Below are 27643 nucleotides of genomic sequence, written 5' to 3' on the forward strand. Positions count from 1 at the left end.
GCAGGGTGGGCTGCGCGGGCGGGCAGTGGCGCGGAGGCGGCGGCGGGGCTGGCGCGGGGTGTCCGCCCGGCGGAGGATGGTCCCGGCGCTGGGGCCGCCGCGCAGCGCGCCCGGCCCGACCGTGAGTGCCGGCGGCGGGACCGAGGACGGGAGCGGCAGCGGGAGGAGAGGGACCCGGAGCGGCCGCGGCAGCGGGGCCGGGGCGTCGCGCTGGGCCGGGGCCGCGCTCGCCCCGGGATGCCGGTGGGGCCGGTGCCTCTTTGTCCGGCCCAGGTGTGCCCGGGCCGGGCCGGGCAGGGGCTGCGGGGCCGGGACAGGCCGGGGCGCAGCTGCAGAGCGCGGGCGGCCCTCGGCGGTGCGGCCCCCGGGCGGTCGCGGCTCGGTGGCGGTGGCCGGGCTCTGCTCCCCAGGAGTTGCGCGGCTGCGGGGGCTGCCCGTGCCCGGGCTGGCTGAGGTGAAGTCGGGGGAAGCAGCGGTGAAGGTCTGGAGAGCGGCGTGGTCTTACCGCTTTGCGGTCGCGGTGCTGGGAGACAATTGAGCGTGAGTCGCCGTTCGGGGAGTTTGCTCCGGAGGCAGCGAGAGGTGGGCGCCTCAGCCCAGCATCTCCTCGGCGTAGCCCGGCATCCCCCGTGCATCGCGGCCGTGTGCTCGTGTTGAGTGGCACCCCAAGGGGAAGTGAGCCCACTCCAGAGCATGATGTGCGTACAGGGCCAGCCTTTTTGCTTAGACCTCGGTCGCTCGTGGCTGACGTTTCTCGTCGGGCGTGTTACAAGCTTGGTCTCCTAAGGAAGGACGTCTGATGGATGTGTTCGTCTGTTCCTTCTCTGCCTGATAATTTTAGCTCTCTGGCCAATTTCAGTCAAATTTGCCAGCAGCAGAGGTTTTAAAGAGTTGAAAGGCTTCGGTTTCATGGAAACCAACACTGACAAGCACAGAGATGTGTGTAACTCACAGCTGCTGCTCACATTAAGGGCAGGACACTTAAAATGCAGTTCGCTGTGACAGCACAAATCGACTGAGTCCATTGACATAGCTATGGTTACATACAGCTGTGGCACATGATGCCCATTGTTCAGGGAAGTTTGTGGGGAAAAAATTGGAAGTAAGGCAAAGAAAAAGGAAATAGTGATGTGTTGAGTTTCTGTTCATAAGTACAAAAATCACAAAACTGTATTTTTGCTTTTCACATAATAGCTTGGACTTCCGTTAGACTTCATTTAGACATGTGATTATTAAGTACTTCTAGCAGAGATAACAATGGCACAGTTAATGCATTAATTATTAATTAATGCACCCAGAAGTCAGGTAATGTCACAGCTTGTTTTAGAGGCATGATTTTAGCTTTACTTTTAATATACAAGTCCTTGGGACCAACTTATTTATGTGATTGTGTTATGTAGCACTTTAACCAGCTGCAGAGCCTTGTTTGTTGCTCATGAATTGTGTGCAGTGATCAGACTAATGGGAAGTAGGAAACTTCCTTTGAGTAAATGGTTATTATTATAAAGATTTAGAACTTCTAATTTTTGATTTTCCTTTAATGATGTAACAGTAACTCATAGGTACATTTTGGGATTAAATATATTTGCCAAGCTTAGAAAGATGCTCGAGTTGTGAGCATGATTTTTAAGGTCCCTGTATTCCAAATATCATGTCAGGCATGTGAAACAGTACAAGAACATTGCAAATTTGGAAATTACTTGCTCCCTTAGAGACTTACTTATTCCCTTAGGTTATGGAGGCACGGGAAGATTTTAACGGAGTAGATGAAAAATGGTGGTGGATCCTGGAGGAGTCTGACAGCTGCAAAGAGATAATTAGGATGTAAGTTCTTGATAGTGGCTTTGCTGCTTTGATTCCTGGTTTTTCAAGTAGTGTTCTGAGGAGCTGGCCAGGGACAGACTGAAGTGACTGTCACTCGAGTGGCCCTGGGACACGTGCCTGGCCCACACCTGCTGTGTTCATTGTGGACTCTCGCTTGTAGCTGAAGTTTAGCTGTATTCTGAAATGTCAAAGATATCTCAGGAACAAGAAGGCAAAGATTCTGTGAATGTGTTCTGCTGGCTGAGCTACTCCAGCTGTTTTTCACCACAGCTCTTCTTAGGTGAATGTAGGGGATGCTCCTGACTCTTTTTAGGCAGAGGAGTTACAGAGGTAGTTTTGAGCATTGTTTGGTTGTTGATGGTTTCTCCCCATGTGCTGAAATTATAAGAACACCTCTGGCTTCCACATATTGAAGTATAATGAGTTAGGCCACGGAAAGATTCGGGATGGTGCCTTACAAATGTTTAAGCACACTTTTAATTTGCAAAATGCCCTGATGCATAGTGTGTGACATTGTAACCAATCATGTCCCGCATGGATCTGAATTAATATAACTTATGAGTTGAAGCTGGTTGCTGTAGGAAGAAGTAGACATGAGAGGAAGTCAAGGGTTGGGACATGCTGGATTTGACAAGAGCCATTCTGTGGTTTAATTTTTGTACAGTAGTGCTTTTTAAGGTCTTAAAAATTACTTTTTAAGTGACACCTGGCTGGGGGAAGGTATAAGTAGTGTAGCATTTGATATGAAGGGCTTCCCAATGAATCATGGTTTGTTGTGTCTCAAGAACTGGTGAAAAGTACCACCAAGTCTGTGCCACTTTGAAGGACAGTGATAGCTTTCAAAGTAGGAAAACACATTCATTTTTATCCTGAGGGATTTGATTTGATTAAAGTAATCAAAAACACAACTGAAATGAAGAATTACAAAATGACTGGCAGCACTGTGGACAGACAGCACATCAGGCTGGAGGCAAGTACATTTCTTCAGAGCCCTGAGATTTATAACTGGAGTTGTTATGAAAAGATCAGGAACATTAAAGCTGTTAGATGGTATGCATGCACACATTTACGCATCTATTTTCATTTAAAAACCTGTGTTGTATGTGCAGCTTCACTGGCATTTTTATCAGGGACATGGCTCAGTAATGTTATTTAACTGAAAACTGTCTCATCTGAAACTCTAGGCTGTGATATGTATTCAGTTTTAATGAGGGGGAGTATTTAAGCAGTGTTCAACTTATTTCAAATTACAGTAAAACATGTAAAGGTCTCACTTCCTTGATTAGGAAGTTTTGTGTAGTGCCCAGTTTTTGTAATGCTGACCTAACTTGCTGTTTAAAATACAGTTCAGGCTTTTATGCATGGATATAATGTGTCCAAAGTGTACTTTGGTTTGCTGCCTTGTGAAGTGAAGCGCTGTCGTCATGCTTAGAGTAAGCACGAAAGAGGTTTTGCTGTGTGCACAAGATTGACAAATTGTGTGTAAACTGGGTTTGTTTCCTGTATGAAAAGCTATGGCTTTAGTCCTCTAAGGTGAATGAGTTACTTTTGCAAGCATGACTGACCATAGCAATCTCTTACATCAGCCATGCTGGGTGCCATTTGATTCAGATAAGAATAAAGTACTAGGCTGCTAAAAATGTTTCATGTTTCCTGGTAACAAGTGCCTTTCTCACTCAGTTACCTGAACTTCCATCAGGTTAACTGACCAATGTGAAAACCACAAATTGAAATCAGCTCCATCTAAAAGCACATCTCAGTCATTCTGGTATTCTGCTACATGAATGGGTTCTTTGTGGTCCATCTCTAGTGAGGCTGGAATGATCCAAGTATGGAGCCACTAACTTTTAGGTCTAAATCTAGGTTCCTCAGAACCTGTGATCCATTTTTCCAGCTTTTGGTGTGGTGGGCAATGCCATGAAAAGATTGCAGAAAGCATTATCCATTAGCCTGCTGACACAATAGCAGTATAAGGGTTTTATGAGGAGAGGAGACCCTAAAGATTTGTTTATTCTTCAAGTAACTGAAGTTTAACTGAAAATAATATTGTCCATTTGGGGTGTCTGCCTGCATCTGTAGTCTGTGGCTGGCTTCAGGGACACTTAACTCATGCCAGCCTTCAACCTTTGAAGCTGGACTCTGCTTTGCTTTCATGCATCAGTGAAGCTGTTACCTAGAAGTTGAGCATAGTTCTTGTACAGAGCTTCATGCTACAGCTCTTCATGCTCATTTACTCCAGTAGTAAAGTGGTGCTCCAAACCAGCAACAAGGAACATAATATTTTCACTGTTGGAGTATCCCTAATATTCAGAGATGCTTTAATTCAGAAGTGTTTAAATATTATGCATCTATTGCTTAAATACCTCCTTCTTCATGAAAATCTCTCACTTACTGGATATTCTGGGACTTCCTGTATAATTGGAGAAGCTTAACTAGTTTTGGCATCATCTTGAGTCAGTTTCACACATATTAAGCCAGCACTGCCACCATGAGAAGCAATCTTCTTTCAGTGCACTTATTTGGGAGTGTGGGGCATCTCTGTGATCTTTTTGCAAGGTAAATTTTAAGTTGAAGTAGTGTTCTCATCTGGCCTCATGGGTGAGGAGTGCTGGTGAACCAGGGGAGAGGCTACACCTCTCAGCGATATTTTGAAGGAGTTGGGACAATAGGGGAAGATAACCATCTCAAGGATTTTCCCATTATTGCTAAAATAAATGGGCTGACAGGAATTTTGTGCAGTTCAACAAGGGCAAAATCCTGCACTTGGGGAAGAACAAATCAGCCCACCAATACATATCTGGAAAGTGCCTTGGCAAAAAAGGACCTGGTGGACACCAAGTTGAACATGAACCAACAAAGTGTTCTTGTGGCAAAGGTGGCAGTGGGCTCCATTTGATACAGGAGTGTCAGTGAGCTGAGGGAGGTGATCCTTCCACTGCACTTGGCACTGGTGAGGCCACACCTGGCATCTTGTGTTGGGTTTTAGGTTCTCCAATACGAGAAAAACATGGATGTACCATAGAGAGTCCATTGAAAGGCCACAAAGATAATTAAGGTACAGGAGCATCTTTTGTCTTGAGAGGCCAAGGGAGCTGTGATTGTTCAGCCTGGAAAGGAGAAGGCTCAGGGAGAATCTGTCTGTAAACTGTCTCAACAGACTTTACAGTCCATCTTTGTGGTTTTTCTGTTTTATTCTGGGTGGGAATGGGAAGACCCTGTGTTTCCTAGCTTGGAATTATTAAGTATGTGAGCTGTCTCTTGCTAAGGAATGCAATGGAGTTCTCCCACTCCTAGTTTCACTTTAAGGTATTTACCAAGTCAGTCTTAGGTGGCAACAGGGAGGTGATTTCACAGTTATAGAAGAAAAAGATAGAGTAGAGATAAGTCATTTTCATTTTATGGAATGTGTTTTAATGAAGTAAAACTTGCAGGATCATGGTATCAGTCTGTCCCATTTATCCATTCCTTTTAGACTGCTGCAAAGTAATAACTTGGAAATCTGGTTGAAGTTTATTCTCTATTGTCAGTGTTAAATTTCTACTGCAGTCTTATTTGCTTTTCCTAGTGCTTTCAGAACTACTTACTCACCTCGGATAGCTAATATACAGTAACTCTCCTAAGCTAAGTAAGTAGTTCCTAAAGTGGTGGATTTACTGAATTCAGTTTTCCTATGGATTTGCACCTAGTAGGTGTGTTTTCTTGTGTCTAATGTGAATTGATTTTGATTTTTAATTTCGTCTTTGAAAGTGTTATGAAAGTGTGCTTGCTTTCTCTGGTCATCTGGGCTCAGATAATTTTAGTTTGGACCTCTCTGTTAAATATAATTAAAATAATGTGCAGCTTTATCTCTGCCAGTATTATTCAAAACTGTTAAACATCCAGATTGCAAGATGAGTCCTTTATTCCTGGAACTGAACTAATTGCCCAGCGCACCCACTTCACAGATCCAAGAAAAAAACCTCTGAAAAGCAAAGGTGTAATTGCATTGAGGTTGTGAAGGAGAATGAGCTGCCTTCTGTCCACTAAAACCTTTAGTGAGTAGTCTGCTTATAAAATGTACATTGCAAAGTTGTGGAGGCTTCGTTTGGTTTTCTTGGATTTGGGGTCAGAGTGTGTGTGCTTGTTTTTGAAAGCTCACTGAAGTGTAATTAGTGAGTTTGTTTGATGAGTTTATACATTAAAACTGAAATTCTGTTTTATGGTACCTTCTTCATCAGTCATTTTTGATTTTGGCCCCATTAAGATTCATAGGGAAATCCCGTAACTCTGGAAGGGCAGAGATTTGTTTGTAACAGAATCTCAGTTTTGATCTCTTCTGCATGTTGTAGTGGAACTTTTTAGTGCAGGCCCATAGAATATTGCTTGCTTTATCATGGACCCTTGATGAGTTCTTTGTTCATGTCAGATTTCTCAAACTCCAAGCCTATAAAATATTTAAGGACTTGACTGTGTAATCCTTTGTACTGAATGGCTCATATCTGAAAAGATGAATTAAGAAGTTAGACACATAAACTCTCTGGATGCCCTGAACATTTTGCTTCTAGGGTATTTTGCACTGCTAGTTAGTTAGGGTCCTCAGGAGAGAGCAGCAAAGCAGTTTGGCACGTGTCAGAAAATGCCTTGACACCTCCTTGGGACCTTATGTGGTTTTATAAACAGACTATGTGAGGATCCTTTGTAGTTGCAGAACAAAAAGAGCTCAGCTTAAAACCAAAGCAGTGAAGCAAAGAATACTGCTCTGGCTAAATCATTGTAGCCAAAATGAATGTTTTTATGTTGTAATTCTTAAGTGGTTGTCAGGCTCTGTGACAAGGTACTGCTCTTTGGATAGAGATTTCATTTGTAGATAAGGTCACATGAGAAAGCAGAATTGGGCTGGCTCTCTCGCTGGAGCAGGTTGCCCAGGGAAGCTGCAGGTGCCCTGTCCCTGGAAGTGTTCAAGGCCAGGCTGGATGGGGCTCTGAGCAACCTGGTCTAGTGGGAGGTGTTCCTGCCTAAAGCAGGGAGGTTGGAATGAGATGGTTTTTAAGGTTCCTTCCAACCCAAACCATTTTGTGATTCTATGACTTACAGCTTCTACATTTGTCCAGTCATTCTTCGGTGTTTCAAATACAGCTTTCATATATGGATGGATTCCTGAGTTATAAATAACCATCTTGGTCACAGCATTTGGAGACCATGATGATTTGTATGTTTCAGCTTTTTTCAGGAAAACAATTCCTTGTTCTTTAGGCAACATGCTGCTGCAAGGCTGTGCTCACTGAGGGCTGCTCTTGCTCAGGAGTGAGTGGCAGAGCACTCTCAGCCTGCTGCAGGCAATCTTTGCCATCTGATCCAGGTAACCTAACCCACACCCCCACCACAGAGGTGATGACCTGTGTTAGGAGGAGCTTGCCCGCAATTCACTTGGTATCCACTGAGCCTTCACCATCAAAACACGCTTGTGGCTCCTTTGTCAAGCGCAGCATAATTAGATGTCTGTCTTCTCTTTGAAAACTACTTTCTGTTCTGAAGTGTACCACGGATCACTGGGCATTGGAAGCCGGGGAGATGAGCGCTGTCTTTCGACATAGAGACATTTTTCACACTTTCTCACTTCCTTAGTGAAATTGGTACGGTTGGTAACTTGTGAATCTCAGTGCAATACATGGAGAACAGGGGATCAGGAGGATTTCCCTGGTCATTCCTTTTTTATTTCATAAAGAAAAGAGTGATGTTCCCCTTGTTTTGAGTAGCTGAAGTCACTCTTTAAGGTGAGAGCTCTTTGTGATTCTGGCTTGTGCGCTGGTTGCATAATTACAGCTTTTTAGCTGCCAAACGTCTGCTTCCCTGTAACAATTGCCCCAGACCACAGGAGATAGTTTCCTTAGGCATCTTCCTTTGCTTGCACTGTGCATTTCAGTTTGTTTGCAGTACCAAGATCATCTGCACAAGGCCTGGGGGCGGCAGCAGCTCTCACCTGGATGCAAAATGTCCAGAAATACCTCTCCTTAAATATTTTGCAGTGAGTAAGAGACTTGGTTCTGTGGACATGAGCCCTCTCTCTGCCCCTCCTCTAAGGTGTAAAGATAAATGTACTTAGGTAGACTCTGGAGGGAACAACGGTAGACAAAGAAGAATAAATATGAGAGCTGGATCTTCAGGTGATTAACAGGGAAGTTTATTTGTTGTTGTTGTTGTTTTGGTTTTTTTATCTTACGAAGTTTTATTAAGCAGATCTGGTCAGGATTTCTCCAAGTGACCCTACACCTGTGCTATCCTAAAATATGGTTTTAAAATAAGTGGTCAGTGCAATTGGCATTGATATTTTGAAAATTACAAATGAAAACAAAACTAATGTAGATATGAGGAAATATCACTTGATCACACGCTTTCTCTTCCTCCAATGCTATTACAAAAAAAAAAACAAAACCCTGAACATTTTCTTTCTAGTTCTCTAGCATGTTGTTATATAAGACCCTTACTAAAACTTTAGTGCTTTAAGTCAACAGGAGGAAAAATACTAATATATTTCAGTTTAGATAATACAAACAAAAGAGGCAGAGTAAAAATATCTAAAGCAGATAAATTTTCTTTCTATCTGTTGTTTGCAAGCACCTTAAAAAAAAAAAAGTTGCCTCATGTAACAAGTTTTAGCTTTATTGGCTTTGTTGTTTGTTTTTTTTTTAACTTTTGCAGAAGCTCTGTGAACAGTTTGGTTGGCCTGGGAAACTCTGAACTGGTTTGCATCAGGAATATCTTCCTCAGCACAAGGTGGCAGTGCCACTCTGAGCCAGCTGGTCAGCCAGCATGTCCATGCTGCAGGGCTGGTCACAGACCCAGCCATGCCCAGTCCTTTACCTGACCTCACTCCTCCTCCTCTGCTCACTCCCAGGTTTTTGTAAACATCTGGGAACTTCACCTCTTTGAGAGGTTGCAGTTAGGTCAGTCAATGGGCCCAGCTGCTGTGAGGGAGTGGAGTAAGGGATGCAGTAACAGGGAAATCTCGATTTCTTCCGAAACCAAACTGATAGATCTTTTTCCTCCTATCAGGAAAAATATAATTTTTTCATTTTCTTGTATGATAGTCTTAGCAGGTTGCTTTGATAGGCTGCAGTAATTAATGCACACAGGTAACAAACACAAAGGTAAGCTTTGTGTTAATGTTTCCTGCAGTCATTTTATTAGGTAAATACAAAAATAGAATAGAACCATTCCAAGGAGGAATAAAGAAAGGGCAGTAAATTGTGTCTCTTGATCGCAAGGGCACCTTGCTTGTCATTAAAAGCTTGGATGAAGTCCCTGATTAAAGCTAGCTTTGTTCTCAAACATGCATGGAAGATAGAAGTGAGCTCCAGCAGTTACTTGGATGAAGAAGACACTCTATCTCAGGAAAAAAGCATTTGAGTAATTCTTATCTGTGCCTTGGAATTGATCTTAGCTTTACATTAAGGCTAACTACATGAGGTATACATGTAAGAACCAGTAAGAACTGTGAGACTGCAGCAGTGTGACAGCATAAGCTTGCTGAAGGATATTGAGACAAAGAAAGATTTGGACTGCTGGTAGGTTTGCAGAATATGTGTAGTTGCATGTAAAAAAGATTATTTCTGCCTGATGCAGAAGAGTGGAATGGCTTTACTAATTTGAGGAAGATTGTCTTGTACAGCCAAAGGTAACAGATTGGAATAATTATTTTCTTTCTTAAAATGAATATTAAATTTGGAAACAATTCCTAAATAAGGAGTGAAAAAATAATACCAAATAAAATAATCTAAATTATCTTTTTCTTATATTTGCTGAGTGCATGTTTTGAAGAAGAGATTTAATAAAATTTGCTGAATAACACCTGGAAAGATGGGTGGTAGACAAGAAGATGTTTAAATAAATTTGTTTTAAGTTTTATACCCTATGTTTCAGAACAATGGAAGAGATTAAATTATGTTTAATCTTCAGAACACAAAATATCCTTTAATTTCTGAGGATGACATTGCATTTAAATTAAAATCAATATTTTATGTTGACATTGTGAAAACTGTTAACTGCATAAAGCTGGAGGGAAGCTTGGTACTAAATAAATATAAATGGATGAGTTGCTGCTTCTTCATCTGTTCTAAGAATTTGGATTTTGCTACATTTTCTCTGCAGATGACATTCTGCTGAGTGAGCGTATTTCATGAGTGAACTTAAAATACATTTGTCTCTGAGCTTATGAGGCAAATACATGTCTTCTGCTTTAGAGAATCCATGAAGGGATCTTGCCATGAAGAAGCAATACCTGACATGGAAGAAGTAAAGGGAAGCCCACTGTCAAAGCTCTGGCCATGCAACAGCTGAGGGGGAGAAGTGGAGACAGTGTAAACATTCATTAGCCCTCAGAAATCGCCACCTAGGCAGTATTTTTATTTTCTTTTTAATTTACAAAGCCCATGTATTCAGCAGCCCTTAAGGAAACCTCCTCCCTGGTATTGTCAGCTTGAGCTGTTTCATGGATTATCAAGTAAAATGCAAAGGTTTCTGTCCTTACAGAATAAGAACAGGGAAAACCAGCTTCAGTTCTCATTGTACAATCTATCAGTAGAAAGCCCAGAGTTTTAGACAAGTGTTACTTAACAAATTAACCACTTGTTTTCAGTGGAGCTCAAAATAAACCAATTGATTAATTAGATAATGTGTACAGCCTTGCTTTTTCTTCTCAGGACCACGAAAGTGGGAGCATTGTTTGAGTGGTGAACTGATAAACTTCACCTGAAGTAATTCCTCAGTAAAGTGGGGTTAGGGTATCAGTCACAACATTCCTGTGCCATGTCCCCTATGTGAAATGGGCTGCAGATCCCAGTGGAGCTGAAGCATATCAAATACAGACTTTTAAGTTTACATTTGTGAGGCTTATACCCTCAGTGTGGCAACAAATGGCTTGAAATATGCAGGGAACAGCATCACTTGGAAGAAGCTTACTGACATTATTTAAAAAAAAAGGGCAGAGGGGGAAGAAAGAAGTGGGGTCTTTGACATGTAATAAAAATTTTCTATTCTTTTTCAGGATAAAAAATGGTTAGGAACTATATTAATAAACTACAGCACAAATTTTCACTAGGGCCTTGTCTATCTATCTTCCAGAATTCTATATACAATGAATTGCTGAATCATTTCAGCATCTGCTCAGCATTAAGAAATAAGGCAGTTGGAATATTGTGTATGTCATGACTTTGGGAGATAGGGATGGCTGCTGTTAAGAAAAAGAACTTTATTGAGTGGACACAGGAGAAGCTAAAATACAGGATATGGAGAACTCGTGTGAGGAGGGAGAAGTGGGTGCTCTTAGGGCAGGGGGAAGATGGGGCTGTGAATGTGTTCTGGGCCGTGCAGCTGGAGTCAGAACAGCTGTGTCTTCTGGGGAGGGGTCTTTGTGGGTGGGTGCTTTTTTACATCCTTTCCTTCACACAGTTGTGCTTTCTCTGTAGCCCTGCATGGTAGCTGACCATCTAAATCCACATTGATGCTTTCTGTGTTAAATACACTGCAATTCAAAAATACTCCTTTGGTTCTTGAGCTGTATAAATTTGCAAGATTAAAAAAAATTGGTTGCTTGGTGAATATATTAGTCTTTCAAAAATGTGAAGTTCACCAAAACCAAGACCTCTTTTATCTTTTTGCTCTGATTTCCAGCATATTTGATATGATCTTATAATGCCCAATAACAGACATCTCAGCTCTGTCTTTATAAGTGGTGCAGAAATCAAGAAACAGGGTATGTGACTGACACATGGCACAATCCAGAATCTTCCTTTTTCTAAGCACGTTTGAGAGCTTTGCTTTAGCAGAAGTGTGCCCATGTGCTCACATCCTCACTAAACAGAAACAGTACTAAATTAAATGATCCCTTTGCCCCGTCGAGTACTTATTTCACTTGCTGCACAAGGTGCTGCCTCAGTGATGGATATATGAGTGTAGTGTCACCAGGCAGCTGCTCTGCTGCTCCTGTCTCTGCTGGTAGCCCTAATGGACATAGGTTCTGCTGGGAACTCTGCTGAAAGGAGGTGTGCTGGCCTCAGTCACTCCATGTACACCTGAACATCTCTCTGGTTGCCAACAGTGTCCAAGATGTCTGGGCTCTAACTGGGTTTTTGTTTTTTTTTTTATAATCAGAACTGCTCATCTGCTAAGGTCTCCCAGCTAAGCCCTTCATCATCACCTGGTACAGTGAATGCAGCTAGAATCAGTGAGTAAGTACTACTGACCATCACCAGCTCTCTGCAGGAGAGATAAGTGATAGATGCCTTGGGTGGGAAACTGGCTTTCTTGGCTTTCAGAGTTGTGAGTTTTTACTAACTTGGACAGCCTGGGATAACAACTGGATTAATCTTACTAAAGATAAACTCAAATAAATTTGTTTTTAATCCAAGCTAATTAGATTTAAAGGAGAAGAAATCTTGTTTTTAAGATAAGGTAACACAGTTTATAAGTGTATGCATGGAAGTGCTGAAGTTGCACCACTGCTTTCTCCCACAGTAAAAGACTGTTAACTCTCTCAGGTGTTTTCATAATTTATGCAGGGGATGGTCAGTGAGCACAGAGAAAGCAGTCTGGAGGGATATAAATGGAAAGTGATGTGTTCCCATTGCTGGGCTGGAGAGGGCTGTGATGGCTGTGTTTAGGTAGGCTGTGTGTAACACCCTGTGAGGCAGTGGAATGCTCTAACTCCTCTTTAAAGTGGATTAAAGTTTTCGTGATGTTGTGTACGCTGTTGTGTAGGTGGAGTTGAATTATGTTCCTGAAATCTTCAGGCACTTTGAGTTCCCTGAGTTGGATCTATTCATAGATGTTTCTTGTTCAAGAAACATTCAAAGATGTTTCTTGTTTGCTTTATTTTATGGTTTGCCAACGTCTCCCAAGTCTTCCCTGGAACAGAGAAAGTACTCCAAGATTAGAGTGGTAAACAGCTTCAGCCCTAATGTTTTTCATCCTTTAATCTTTTCTGAATGCACTACATTTAATTAACTTCTAGAAAAAAAGGCTGAAAAGCAGTATCTAAATTCAGCTGTGGTACAATACAGATTATTTCTGTTAGTGTGACACACACATGGGTGTGTGCAGAGAGCACTTTGTGAAGTGAATGCTTCAGCGCTTTGGGAGCTCCATATATTCTGACTTTCTGGTTTGTAAGGACATTATTTTGGGGGTTTGTTTTTGATGTCAGTGCCAGTAGTGGTCGGCTCAGTTCACATTAATAACTGCTTGGTGTTTAAAGTTACACTAAAAACCACCCCCACTTCCTTGCAATCCAAAAAAACAGACAAAAAATACCCTAAAGATATGAAGCCTGTTGAATGAAGCCAGTGAGCTTTCTAGGAGTAGCCAGGGAAAGGTGAAGCCACAAGGAGTTTGAGGGCCCTTGGGGAGAGTTGCAATAACAGGTTACTGAAAGAGTGTGAAAGTAAATACAGAGTTCAGACATATCAAAAAACAGATCTTTTTTTTCCTGTTGTCATCTATGGTATAAATTGCTCTCTAAAATGTATTTCTCTGGTAGATATGCGTTCAACCATCATTGACTTAATCTCATCTTTTGTGTAGTTTTATAATGTTTTTGTTTGTCTAAATACAGGCTACCTATCTGTTCAAGATGAGGACAAGTTAGATGCAATTCATTAGGCTGTTATGTATAACTTCAGTTCATAACTTTAATTTTAACTGAATTTTACATACCTGAGAGCATAGGAGTGTCATTTTTTGGTTGTCTTGAGGTATATAGTAATTTAATAGCAAGTAAGTTTTGTAATCTGCTACATTAAGAGCACTCTAAACTTGTAGTTTATGAAATGTCCTCATTGTAGCTTGTTTTTTGCTTAGCATTCATACTTTATTTTGAACTGGGAATTGAATGCATATTCAGTGAGGAAGGGCTGATAAGGGAAAACGTTTTTTGATGTCACAAAAAAAACCACTGGTCTGAGTCAAGGGGATGGACTTGTGCCTACACTGTAGTAGGGCCCCATCCTTGTGCTCCAAGGCACAGCCATGTAACAAATGTCATGGGCTAAGAATTTGGAAAAGTGCAGGAATTGTTAATTCCTTCCATGATTTTTCCTCAGGATCTCTTCTCCGAAACCATGCCAGAGATGACAGAGAATGAGACACCTACTAAGAAGCAACATCGGTGAGTTTCTGTGGGAAAATGACTCTAGTAGTTCCATGGTCTGCGGCCATGTTGCAGTCATGAAGTTTCTAGCTAAAAGTTTGGCAATAGTGGTATGGACAAGATGTTCTGTGTGTTCATCAGGGTTGATCTAAAAGTTTCTCTCTTTCCCTGTCTATGCCGAACTATTTGTTAAAGATATATCTACCTGGGTCACTTTAATTTTTTCACTGACAGTTCTGATGTGTGTAAAACTGTGTTGCTGCCTCAGTTAGAGCACAGCCTCTATTTTTATGGAGGCTCCTTGTAGATATATATATAGTATAATTTTGACAGGGTAATTTAGACCTCTTCCTCAACTCCCATTGGAATCTGGATCATACATCTCAAATCTCTGCTGAAACTCGAACTACACCTTGAGGTTGTGCAGCAACGCTATGACCAAAATTTGTGACAAAGTGACTCAGCACTCATTAGAACTTTTCCAGAGTTTTGTTCCTTTGTATTAACATGGGTGATCTAATCCCTTATTACGACTAGGTAAGCATGTAGGATATGATTTATAATCAAGAAAGGCTCAAAGAGAGCATTGATTTGTCCTACAGAAAGTTTTCAGTCTTTGCAAACTTCACAACACTTTCTTACCTGACTAATAGAGTATTTTGTGTTCTGTGATGGTAATGTCAACCAAAGGACAGCTGGGTCTCTCTGCTCCTTATATTCTTGTGCACATTTAGTATTAATGATCATCTTTAGGCATTATTTCTTAGCAGATGTCTCTGGGCCTGACCTGTAACTGTAACATTACTGTCTTGTAATTCTTGTCTAAGTTATTCCAGGTGCACACTATCTTCATTGAGTTACCAGCCATAGGTATCAACTCAAAGGATGTACTGTGCCTCATAGTAATCACACCTCTTCCACTTGTATCTTGCATTCTTACCTCAGATTGCTTGCTACATCGAAAAGGACAGCTAGAGTGGGAGTGTGCTACTGAACAAAAGTTTTTTTAAATTGATTTTTTTCTGGAATTTTGTTTTTTCCAGAAAACACATGCTTTGCTTTACTGTACTTCCTGGAAATATTGCATGTGTATAGTACATCTTTATATATGTAGAGTATAAATTTGAAATTTATTGACTGCCACTAAAGCAGTTTGAGGCATTGCACAGTGTTTGCTGCCATCAGTCCAGTAGTCTCAGGTGAACATCTGAAACCAAACATAACCGTCACAAGCCCAAATCACAGAATTATCAGAATTTTGAGACAGTAAAGATCAGGAGCTGCAGAGGAGCTGTATTTTTGGTTTCTCTCACAAAGGAAGCCTCTTTGACACCAGAAGCTATGATTTTTGAAGGCAATGTGGCAGGAAAATCAACTTGCATGGTAGTTTTCTCTTGTTTCAGTGATCCAGTGAATGTAAAAGCAGCATTTCAGATGAATATTTAACTGCCTTGTTCCTCAGAAACTAAACTATTTTTTATTAATCTTTGGCCTTTTTGAACACTGCATAGTGTAACAGGAATACAAAAACCCAGCTCTCCACTATAAATATGTACTAATAATCAAGTGGAACATTACACTGTGCCTTGTTACATTGCAATTGATTTAAGTCTGAACATGAACAAATTTTTGATAGAAACTCTTTAATACCAATGTCTAACAACATCTGATTGTGACTTCTGGTGTTCTAGTTCACTAGACTGTAATATTTAGTATTTTTAGCTGTAATACAAATAATAAAAGAAATACTTGTTTGTATTCAAGTTTCACATGAGTCTTTCCCCTTATGTTTTACAGAAAGAAAAACCGGGAGACACATAATGCAGGTAGGAACATCATGCTTTGCTGTTTGGTCTGAAAATAAGCCCAAATATTTTGGAGCAGTAAAACACTTTGCATGGAGAAGGTTCCTCCATAGGAGTTTAGTACACTGAAAAAGCCTCATCCTATCAAACACCTTTCTGTGTCCTTGCATAAAATATCTGTTCAGATTGTTTCTAGTTTGCTGTTTTCCACAGCACAAACTTAAAGTATGAAGGAGCACCGTGCCCCTGCCTTTCCAAAGCTAGTAAATTAAGAAGTAAACAATTTCAGCTGTGTTCAGTTCCAAAGGAAAACAACTGCACAGGCGTTCACATGCAACTAATATCCACCTCTGTCAAAACAGAGACAGGTGTCCTACCTGAGAGCATTAGAGACTCCCTGGATTAGAAGTACTCCTCTAGCCTATTCCTAAGGCACCCACTTGGATGCTGACGTCCCAGAAATTCTGTGCAAATGTTGGCTGTATGTTGCAGCAGTCACATCCCTTCAGGATGCAGGAGGGCAGCACACAGTCAGTGTCTAACACCAACAGCATCTTCTACAGGTGGGAACAGAAAGATGGACTGGGAAAGAGTCTGGCAGTCTTTGGCCTGGTATATCCAAAGAAATTAATCGCAGTTCTTTTACTGAACAGCAGTATCACGTGGTCAGCACAAAGTCAGCTGGAAAAACCACTGAGCACCTTCCATGTGAAGCATGTGCAATGTTGTGGTTGTTGAGTGTGCTCAGGGTGTGGCCAGCTTCCTAAGAATTAAAGAGGAACAGGAAACAGTCTTACCAAGTTTACTTTTAAGATTGCTAACCTCTTTGGAATTCCCAGTTCCTGTTTCATGTGTTGATAGCTTTCCAAAATCTTTATCACCTGGGCTGAACTCTGTAGTATGTGGGGACCAGCTCCTTCCAAGCCTATACTTTCTTAATCATTAATACCTGGAAAAGATGAGGAGAGTGTTAAAAATATTACCAAAACAAAAGAGTAGCACTTCACAAACACTGTGATATCTGTATGTATTAGTAAGATATATAAAGGTTAAGTCCCAGGTGTCCTGTGTTTTAATTTTTACAGAGGTGGTCTAATTTATATGGTAAATTTCTTGCATAAGAAACTATGTCTTGCTGTGCTTGGTGTATTTAAGCTTGTCTCTGTCAATGCCAGCAGTCTCTCTTAAAATACAAAAAAAAAAGAAAAATAGTCTGAGAAAGGTAAATTGAAGTGACAGGCTACTGAAATAAGACTGTTTAAATTAAATTAGTGAGTCTTTTGTAAAGGAGCAAAATGAAATACACTCTCACCTGCAGGTGCCACCAAAAGCAGAGCAACTGCACGAATCAGAAGGTTCATTCAGCACCATGAATGAACAACACAATGGTTTGAGTCATGATAAAGCCATTACAGATATTTTCCTTTTTTTTTTTTTTTTTTTAAGAAGAAAGATATCTAATAGTTTCAAGTTTGCATAGAACATGAAAGTATTTCAGTAAAAAAACTAAATAGCTACATGAGAGTTAACAGTATTTGAAAGAGGCTGACTGTGGTGGATGGAAAGCAGGTACTGTGTAAAAATGAAGTCCAGAGGTATTTACACTCCTAGACTTAGAGTGTAGACCCTTACTGCCAATATTCAGACCTATTGAAGAGGTAAATGGTATCACTAGAAGACTATAAATGAAGTTTTTTTGGTTCTTCTTCAAAATAGGTAATTCCTTGAACTACTCTTCATTCAATATTTTCTTTACTCCCAGTCAGTTAGATCTTAAAAACAGTCAAACCTTTGGACATGAAAAAGATAGTCCATATACCTAGAGCTTCACCTATGTTCAATGTTGGCTGGCTGCTCTGTTAATGTAAATTAAGCCAGAAGACTGATAAAATCTACATTGTTTCTCTTTTGGTGCTAAATTTGACATTAGAATTTAAGAGGCATACATAGGCTTGCTTCCCAAATCTGAAGCTGATTCTTTCTATAATCTTTGTTCATTTGCTTTCTGTATGTGTAAATTTAATCAATCTGTCTTATGAAGAGAATGTCATAAAACTGTGTTAGTGTTAGTTTCAAAACCTAATTTTTGAGTTGTAGGAACTTTACTTTTTCGTGAAGGGATCCAAAATATATCCCCACCTTTTAAAGGTATAGCTATTTATGTTACAGCTGTTTGACTCCACTGGGTGTTAATCTGATAATTTAGGTTTACCTACAAGGAACTTTTTTCCTCACTGAAGTTACTCCAGGTTCTAGTGTGTAATGAAATAATGTATTTTTGAGCCTTTACATTGTCCTAGTTGTGCTGCTGTTGTGCTGGCTTGCCCATCCAGATGACACAGTATTATTTTTGCTTAGTGGAGAGACATCGAAAGAAGAAGATTAATGCTGGAATAAACAGAATTGGAGAACTCATTCCCTGCTCTCCAGCACTTAAGCAGGTGAGTGTCCATCCAGAGGTGCGTACAAGATTCCTGCCAAATGTTCAAATGTTTCTTTGTCTGGAATTATAAATACTTATTTTGCTGTTTGTATTAGCAAGAAGGAAAAACTGTCTGAATTAATATACTCAAAAATACCACTAGTTATTAGTATTTTAAAAACTACTTGTAATAGAATTTCTGTTTGGAAGTGCATGGTCACATGAATGTAGTTACATAGATTTTGAGCATTTTATCTTAAACTGTTGCATTTGACTGATTATTTTTGTCATCCTTCATATGATGGTTTGAAAGCAATTCAGAAACTAAAATTATAATGATAGTAATTTAAGACACTCTTCTTGCAAAAGATGAAGCAAGACAAATGCTCTGAGGTCGATGCACAGAAGCATCTTTTTCAAGACAGAGGAATCCCCAACAGAGAGTGTTCCTACTGAGCAGTAGAAGAAATTAAGAAGTGAACAAAGGTTTTGCAGGCAAAATAAGCATAGTTTCATAAAAAAGATTGTGGATAGGTTATTTTCTCTTCCCATATTCCCTAGTATACTACTTTCAAAATTATGCATATATCTCCCTGGATAGTTGTTCCATGTTTGTTTCCTTTCTAATGAAATATTTACAAGGCAGTATCCTGGAAATTTCATGTGATGTGTATGTTTATTAGTGAACATGATTTTAGCTGATCAGCAAGAAAGGATGCTGACTGTTCAACATCTGTGGCCTTAGTATCTACCTCTGGGCATCAGAAAGTGTCAGCTCCAGCACTGAAAATGTTATTCTGTAAAATCTCACTGCATTTTAGGGTCAGCATCACTCACAAAACTTGTAGTTTCATCTTACAAAAGCAACCAAACCAAAAATCAACCTCCAAAAAACCCAACACAAACCAAATGGAAACAAACCCTACCCAGTGATATTCAGGGTATATTTTTAAAGTTAAAACCTCTTGGAGTAAGTGCAGCCTCATCACTAATGGCTTTACAAATTCTAGACCTTTCTCCTAATTTTATATGTGTGTTTTCTTTTACAGAGCAAGAACATGATCCTGGATCAGGCCTTTAAGTATATAACAGAAATGAAAAGACAAAATGATGAACTTCTGTTAAATGGAGGGAACAATGAGCAGGGTAAGTACAGATGCTGCTGGTGGCTCTAGAGTTTCTTTCCCACATTTCTGCTGTGTCTCTGTACTAGCAACAAAGCCTGGAACCACAAATGGGAATCCCAAGGAATTATGCACATAGAGGAAAAATACAGTTGCTTAGAATATTTGAAAAGAAAAAGCCAACAGAATGCCCAAGTGAGTGTTCTGGCACATAGTTATGAGATAATGAAGGAATTGTATTGTGATGTAAAGTAATTACAGAGCTTATAGGTGATGTGGCATCATCTAGTAAATTCTGCCCCAGTTTATTCTACTGTAGTGACCAGAATGATTTCTGACAAACTTCAGTTACATTTTTTTTCATCAAAAAGATGTTTTCTTCATTCATAAAGCTTTTTTTTAACTTTGAAAAGCTGTAGAAATTACAACAGCTCATTTTTTAAAAATATAATGCATCATATAAAATTTACTTGAATAGATGTGTAAAAGTGATGGAGGTATGACAGAAATAATCTCAGAGCTAATGGTGTGGTTTGTGATTTTTATTGCTGCTTTATTGTGATTTTCCCAGTTTGGTGAGCCATCTCCCAAGTGCATTGCCAGTTTCTGTGGCTTTGCATGAGTGCTTTGTATTTCATTTTGCCTGTAATTTTTAGAAGTAATGAAACTTAATTTTCCTGGAAAGCTGTAAGATTATCAATTAAAACACTTCTGGTGTTTGAAAAAAATCAGGGAAAAGAAAAAGATTAATGTGCTTCTCTTTCCTTCAGGAATTAAACAATTTTGATTAGCATTCAGTTTCATCTGAGTTAGTCCTAATGTTTTTTCCTAAGCAATTTGATATATCCTGCTATTGTCAATGGAATAGTCTCTGAAATTTGTTCACTTTCCCATTCAGTAGAGAGACTTATCAGGATAAGAGTGCATAGCTTTTACTCACCATTTGAAAAGAACATACATTATTAACAATTTATTTCTACAAATTATTTCATTACTACACATTGTTTGCTCTCCAAATCGTGTGGTAACATTATTTCATTATTTTCTCTGATGTAATGGAGTGCTCTCACTGTTTTGTAGCTGAAGAGATAAAAAAACTCCGGAAACAGCTGGACGAACTGCAAAAGGAAAATGGGAGATACATTGAGCTACTGAAAGCAAATGATATTTGCTTGTATGATGACCCTACGATCCACTGGAAAGGAAACCTCAAAAACGCCAAGGTCTCCGTTGTTATTCCCAGTGATCAGGTTCAGAAGAACATCATTGTCTATTCAAATGGGACACAACCCAATGGAAATAACCAGGGAGCATCTGTGCAGGGAATAACATTTAATGTTGGTCATAATTTACAAAAGCAAACAGCCAATGTTGTGCCAGTTCAGAGAACTTGCAACCTAGTGACTCCTGTGACAATTGCTGGTATTTATCCCACAGAAAATAAGCCATGGTCGCAACCTACAGTTTCTCCGCTGGCATCCGCTCAGACAGCTCCAGCAGGGAATGTTCGTGAGCTCTCCACCCCAGAGAATGAGCGAGGTGTGCCCACCGCTGCTCCTGCCAGCTCACAGAGCACACCTCGACCTCCAGCAGAACAGGAGCTGCAGTGCTCTGCAAGTAACACACCACAGAATGAGAAAAATCCCCTCAAAAGTAAAAATGATGAGGAGGGCACTAAATCAACAAAGAAAACACTCCTGCAGGGAGCCAGCATTCCTTCCAGTGCCTCTGTGGAAGCCTCCCAAGTTCAGCCGGTAAATGCAACTTGCTCAAATACACACAGTTCCAAGAGTGACCTCCAGGAGAGCTGTGCCGTTTCAACCACAGACACAGCTTGTGTGCCACCTGCGAGACTGTCTGCTGCAGAGAGCTGCTCTTCTGCAAATGTCCTCACAAGTACGGACGTGGTCAGCAGTGCTGGGACGCCTGCGACATCTGCAGCAGAAGGAGTTAAGGCTGTGACAGCAATAAGCACTCTGGCTGCCAGTCCCCTGGAGAACTGCTGGTCCTTTTCAGGCTCTTCAGGTGTTGGCGCTTCAGACTTGAAAAACATGAGTAGCCTTACCCGGATGCCTTCAGCTGGGAACACACAGACCACGTGGACGACTTTGCAGCTGGCAGGAAACACTGTTCAGCCGCTGAGCCAGACACCATCCGGGATAATGACTGCCCTCCTCAACGAGCCAGTCAGTGGTGCTGGGACTGTGTCTTCTGCCCACGGCAGGCCTTTGACTACAAGTATCAGTTTGCATGCTTCTCTGCCTGGGGATGGCCAGGCAGCTGAACAGATTGTAGTTACCTTGCCCTCGTGCCCACCCGTACCTATACAGCCTTTAATCAGCCAGCCACAGGTTAAAGCTCAGGCTGCAGGAAATATCCTTCCATTAAACTCAGCTATGCAGGTGATTCAGATGGCTCAGCCTGTCGCCTCAGCTGTGACAGGAGCACCAACTAACCAGAATGTCATCATTCTCCAGCCTCCGAACCCTGCTCCGTGCCCGCCCATTGTGAGAGCGGAAGTTCCCAGCCAAAACGTTAGTCAGCAAATTGTAATTATACAAGCTGCAAATCAGAATCCTCTTCCCCTCCTCTCTGCTCAGCCTTCTGCTTCTGTAAGAGTCCCTGTGAATGGGCCGACTGCAGTCGCCAACTCCAGCGGCTCCGTGCAAAATGCCTCTCTTCCACAGACTTTCGGAGGGAAGCACCTTGTCCATATATTACCAAGGCCATCTTCTTTGCCATCTTCTAGCTCTACACAGACATTTTCTGTGACAATGTCCAGTCAACAGCACCCTCAGACTATCTCATTAAATGGGCAGCTTTTTGCATTGCAGCCTGTCATGTCTTCATCTGGAGCTTCAAACCAAGCCCCTATGCAAATTATTCAGCCCACCACCAGCGAAGATCCAAATACCAATGTTGCCCTCAATACATTTGGTGCTTTAGCTAACCTCAATCAAAGCATATCACAAATGGCTGGACAGAGCTGCTTGCACTTGTCTCTCAGCCACCCCACCAATCCTGCGACTGTCAGTAACCAGATTGCCACAGTCAACTGCGTGTCATTGCCAACTTCTGTGGCATCTTCAGTGCCTGCAGAGGTCTCGGTATTAACCAGTGCGTCTAATTCCGTAAATGCTTCCCCACAAAAATCGGCTGCTGGCTTGCCATCTAGTGCAAAATCAAAAAGGACTAACAAAAAGCCAAGTACAAAGAAACACCAAGCAGTCAATAATAAAGCGTCCTGCCCAGCAGTTCCTTGCAAAGATGCAGGGAAGGTGGACTGTCCTCCTGTGGAGACGGTGGCAAAGCCTTCAAATGGTGAAGGGCCGCCGGAAAGTGCCCCAGCAGCGTCACAAGCTGTAACCCCATCGCAGGCGGGCAGCGCGGCTGCATCGAGCACCATCAGCATTTCTGACTCTCCTTCCAAAGAGGCTGCGAGCTCTGAACAGGCAGTGAAAACCCCCTCTGCTCCAGAGCCGAGCTCAGCAGAGGTTCCTGCCTCCTCACCACTGGAGTCTGTCGTGTCAGAGCAGCTGCTGCTTGCTCCACCGCCAGCCAAAGACGCTGCTCCTCGCCAGCAGGCCCAGGGATCTCAGAGCCACCCACCAACTGCCTCTGTCTTGTCAGAGTCTCCTAAACCCTCTGAGCCCCCCAACACCTTAACATCCTCTCATAGAGAAGCACAGGTGACACATTTGCAGGTTGCAAATGGGACTTCAGCAGTACAGAGCAACACAGCAGGTCATACTTCCAAGGCAGGAATGATTTCGGAGTCCTGCAACGTTGCGCAGGATTCCTCAGTGGTAATGCAAGACGCGGACTTGTTAGAAGGACAGGGTCTAACCAAAATGCTGTCTGATCTCACAAAAGAAAGAACAGCTGTGGAAAAAACCTCTTCATTTACTGTTCAGGGGGAGCATTCTAATTTTCCTATGGAAAACTCTAAATCAGCAGAATCAAATGTTGATTTGCCTGAGAAGCAGGAACTCCTGCTGATGAACACAGAAAGCGACACTCTCTCCCAGCCTCACTCCTGCATCTCTGATCAGGAAGTAGTCAGTGCTTCCCTTATCACTAGCAGGCAGGCAGACTCCCCCATGTCAACCAGCTCTGGCAGCAGTAGAGGCTTCTCAGTTGCGTCTATGTTGCCAGATACCACCAGAGAAGACGTCACGAGCAGCACCTCCACCAGTACCTGTAACAGCTGCACATTTTCAGAGCAGACTGACATTGTAGCTCTTGCGGCGAGAGCTATTTTTGACCAGGAAAGCCTTGAGAAAGGTGGAGGAGGAATACAGGTTAGCACAAGGGATGTCATCTCTAAGTCTGAGGTTGCACCTTTGGAGAGAGAGCAACAGCCTTTTAAACCTCAGTCAGTGAAAGAAAACAACGCAGGGTCACTGGAAGCGGCACCAAACAAATTCGGTGCTCATGAAGCAGTACAGACCAATGTCGACAGGCAGGTAGAGAAGCCAAGCTGCTCTGTAGGAGGTGTGGAAACATCAAGCACTCCTTTGCAGATTTCCACTTCCCAGACACCCAGCATAACCAGTCTAAGCGTGAATAATCTGATACACCAGAGCCGCATTGTCCATCCCCTGGTGAGCTGTTCAGGTTTATCCCAGTCTTCAGAGCCTGCAAGTGTCCCTGCAACTGTGAGCCTCTCCCTTCCGTCTAGCACATACATCAATCCGTCTCCTGGACCTGCTCTGATGAGTGAATATGCGCAGGAACAACTGAATGCTATCAGGGCAAGCACCATGCAGGCTCCTCAGCTCCAGGAATCACACTTAAAACAGCAAAACCACGAAGGTCGCAAGGACTCTGCCAAGAGGGCTGTTCAGGATGACCTTCTGCTTTCTACAGCCAAGAGGCAAAAGCAGTGCCAGACAGCACCCATAAGGCTTGAGGGGATGGCGCTGATGAACCGAACACCAGAGGGTATTGCTGATCAAACACAGATGCTGGTTAGTCAGATTCCTCCTAATTCATCCAATTCAGTGGCACCAGTGAGCAATCAAGGGCATGCTGATGGCCTCAACAGGTTATTCCCACCCAACAGCAGTTTCGTAGCGCCGGCTTTGAGACAAACTGAAGTTCAGTGCAGTTCTCAGGCACCGCTTTCAGAGCAGCCAGGGCAGCACTTGCAGCCAATTCAACATGTCCCTGCCCAAGGCATCTCTCACCTTCACAGTAATCACCCGTACTTGAAGCAGCAGCAGGCTGGGCAGTTAAGAGAGAGGCACCACTTGTACCAGCTGCAGCACCACGTCACGCACGGGGAAAACTCAGTCCACTCTCAACCCCACAGCGTCCACCAACAGCGAACGATACAGCAGGAGGTGCAGATGCAAAAGAAACGGAATCTCATCCAGGGAACACAAGCCACACAGCTTTCTCTGCAGCAGAAACACCACGGAAGTGATCAAACACGGCAGAAAGGTGGTCAGCCCCATCCTCACCACCAACAAATGCAGCAGCAGATGCAGCAGCACTTTGGAGCTTCCCAGCCTGAAAAGAACTGTGAAAATCCTGCAACAAGCAGAAACCACCACAACCACCCTCAGAGCCACATCAGTCAGGATATTTTGCATCAACAGCAACAGGATGTTGGCAGCAGACAGCAAGGCTCCACTTCAGAACATGTGTCAGGGCACAACCAGATGCAAAGACTTATGACCTCGAGAGGCTTAGAGCAGCAGATGGTGTCCCAGGCCAGTATCGTAACCAGACCATCAGATATGACATGCACCCCTCACAGACAGGAAAGAAACAGAGTTTCCAGCTACTCTGCTGAGGCTCTCATTGGGAAGACACCCTCTAATTCAGAGCAGAGAATAGGAATATCTCTTCAAGGCCCTAGGGTTTCTGACCAGCTTGAAATGAGAAGCTATCTTGATGTTTCTAGAAGTAAAGGGTTGGCGATTCATAATATGCAGGGCCGCTTGTCAGTCGACCACACAGTTGGCTCAGATGTGCAGCGTCTTTCTGATTGCCAGACATTTAAGCCCTCTGGACCCAATCAACAGCCAACGGGCAATTTTGATGTACAGGCTTCAAGAAACAGTGAAATTGGCAATTCTGTGTCATCCCTCCGAGGCATGCAGTCACAAGCGTTCCGAATCGGTCAGAATGCTGCGCCATCCATAGAGAGGCAGAAGAGACTGCCCTACCAGCCAGTACAGGGTATTCCAACAGGGAACACCCTGCCATCAAGGGAAAATGAAAACACGTGCCACCAAAGTTTTATGCAGAGTTTGCTCGCCCCTCACCTTGGAGATCAAGTCAGTGGAAGCCAAAGGTCAATCCCAGAACATCAAAGGAACACGCAGTGTGGTGCCTCCTCCACAATCGAGTACAACTGTCCCCCAGCACGGGAGAGTGTCCACATCCGAAGGGATGGTGATGGCCAGAGCAGGGAAAGCTGTGACATGTCCACCATTGGGGCAATTAACACAAGGAACAGTTCATTGACTATTCCTTTTTCGAGTTCTTCCTCCTCAGGAGACATTCAGGGTCGCAATACAAGCCCAAACATCTCTGTGCAGAAGTCCAACCCCATGAGGATGACGGACAGTCATGGAACTAAGAACCACATGAATACACCTGTTTCCAGCAATATGCATGGAGTTGTGAGGCCAGCTCACCCTCACCCTGCAGTTTCTCATGGAAACGGCGAGCAAGGGCAGCCTTCTGTTCGTCAGCCAAATTCTTCAGTCACTCAGCGCTCGAGACATCCTCTGCAAGACAACGGAGGTTCTAAAATACGTCAGCCCGAAAGGAATCGATCTGGAAATCAGAGACATGGAAATGTCTTTGACCCTAGTCTTCCCCATCTTCCTCTGTCTGCCAGCGGCAGCATGATCCTTGGGCGCCAACAGTCCACGATAGAAAAAAGAGGAAGCATTGTCCGATTTATGTCTGATGGCCCTCAAGTGTCCAACGATAATGCGGCCCCTGACCAACATACTCTCTCCCAGAATTTTGGATTCCCTTTTATTCCAGAGGGTGGCATGAATCCACCAATAAATGCTAACGCTTCTTTCATCCCTCCAGTCACTCAGCCTAGCGCCACTCGGACACCAGCTCTAATCCCAGTTGATCCCCAGAATACACTGCCATCCTTCTATCCACCTTACTCTCCTGCCCACCCTACCCTCTCCAATGACATTTCTATCCCTTACTTTCCCAATCAAATGTTTCCCAACCCAAGCACGGAGAAGCCGAGCACTGGAGGTTTAAACAATCGATTTGGATCCATTTTGTCTCCTCCCAGGCCTGTGGGTTTTGCTCAGCCAAGTTTTCCTTTGCTTCCAGATATGCCACCAATGCACATGACCAACACATCGCACTTATCCAATTTTAACTTAACTTCCCTGTTTCCAGAAATAGCCACAGCTCTTCCTCCAGATGGCTCAGCGATGTCGCCTTTGCTTTCCATTGCAAACACATCTGCTTCAGATTCTTCCAAGCAGCCCTCAAACCGCCCTGCCCACAATATAAGCCATATTTTAGGTCACGACTGCAGCTCAGCTGTATGAACTGGCGGACTGACTTCTGGTCTGATGTGTTGTTTATATATTTAAGAAGAAGGAAGCAGATCTTAGTGGCACCCCTGGAGAGACCATTCATAGCATCACTGTTTGTTTGACTAAATGTATGTATATGGTACTTTCCATATTTAAACAGACGTTGTATTTCCACCCACCTTACTAACTCTAAAGCACCAGTGCCTATAGCAATGCTTACTTACTAGGAAACGGTAAGGATGCAACATTGAGAGCTGTGCAAATCTTGGTTGTTGATTTTCCAACAGTCAAGTTTGATGTCCGATTGTCCCAAGGTAAGGGCCACCCTCAGTAACACATGAGTGAGAGCATCCGTATGGGAAATAGGAAACAAGTGCTACAGGTGTCTGTTTGTTCATGATGTGTTTACCTGAAACTGCAGAGGAGCTTGGAATGATTTGGGTTTCTCTTTTTCCTTTGTAAAATATCTCCAGGAGCTTCAACACAAGTCAAGTCTGTGTTAACCCAGTGCTAATTGGAAAAGGCATTTGTTGTGCAGCTTTTGTCTGTCTCAAGCTTGTCACATATGTGTGACTTAAGGCTGACTACTTGGTGAAAATCACTGTGTGCTCCCATGGTCAGCAATTAAAAATACTGTTTTAGAAAATTTAGATTTCTTTAACCCATGACTTTCTGTTTCCAAGAATCTTGTTTGGATCCCTTTCAGCAGTGGCTTCAGTTACTGCTGAACTCAGTCAATGTTTCAGTGTAGCTCACCACTCCTGGTGCAGTCAGCAGACAGCAGCTCTGTTTGTTGCCATTCCTCGGGGTGGGTT

The 27643-nt window shown here is 42.6% G+C and overlaps 1 protein-coding gene across 4 annotated transcripts; it reads left to right on the plus strand.

The window, feature by feature from the left end:
• On the plus strand, nt 1-27474 carry USF3 (upstream transcription factor family member 3). Of its 4 annotated transcripts, none has more exons than XM_086884024.1 (7): nt 1-121; nt 11953-12029; nt 13899-13963; nt 15743-15771; nt 18109-18191; nt 19222-19318; nt 20377-27474. In XM_086884024.1, the coding sequence occupies exons 3-7, from the start codon at nt 13917-13919 to the stop codon at nt 26838-26840; spliced, it is 6720 nt and encodes a 2239-aa protein (XP_086740150.1). In that variant the 5' UTR covers nt 1-121; nt 11953-12029; nt 13899-13916; the 3' UTR covers nt 26841-27474. The 4 variants fall into 4 exon arrangements, with proteins under 4 accessions (XP_086740150.1, XP_086740148.1, XP_023796371.2 ...); XM_086884022.1 differs by having other exon boundaries at nt 39-121; nt 11953-12025; XM_023940603.2 differs by lacking the exon at nt 1-121 and adding an exon at nt 1733-1824.
• Nucleotides 27475-27643: the final 169 nt, after the last annotated feature.

The sequence above is a fragment of the Cyanistes caeruleus genome, chromosome 3 (assembly GCF_971803275.1).
Source record: "Cyanistes caeruleus chromosome 3, bCyaCae1.hap1.1, whole genome shotgun sequence".
NCBI classification, from domain to species: domain Eukaryota; kingdom Metazoa; phylum Chordata; class Aves; order Passeriformes; family Paridae; genus Cyanistes; species Cyanistes caeruleus.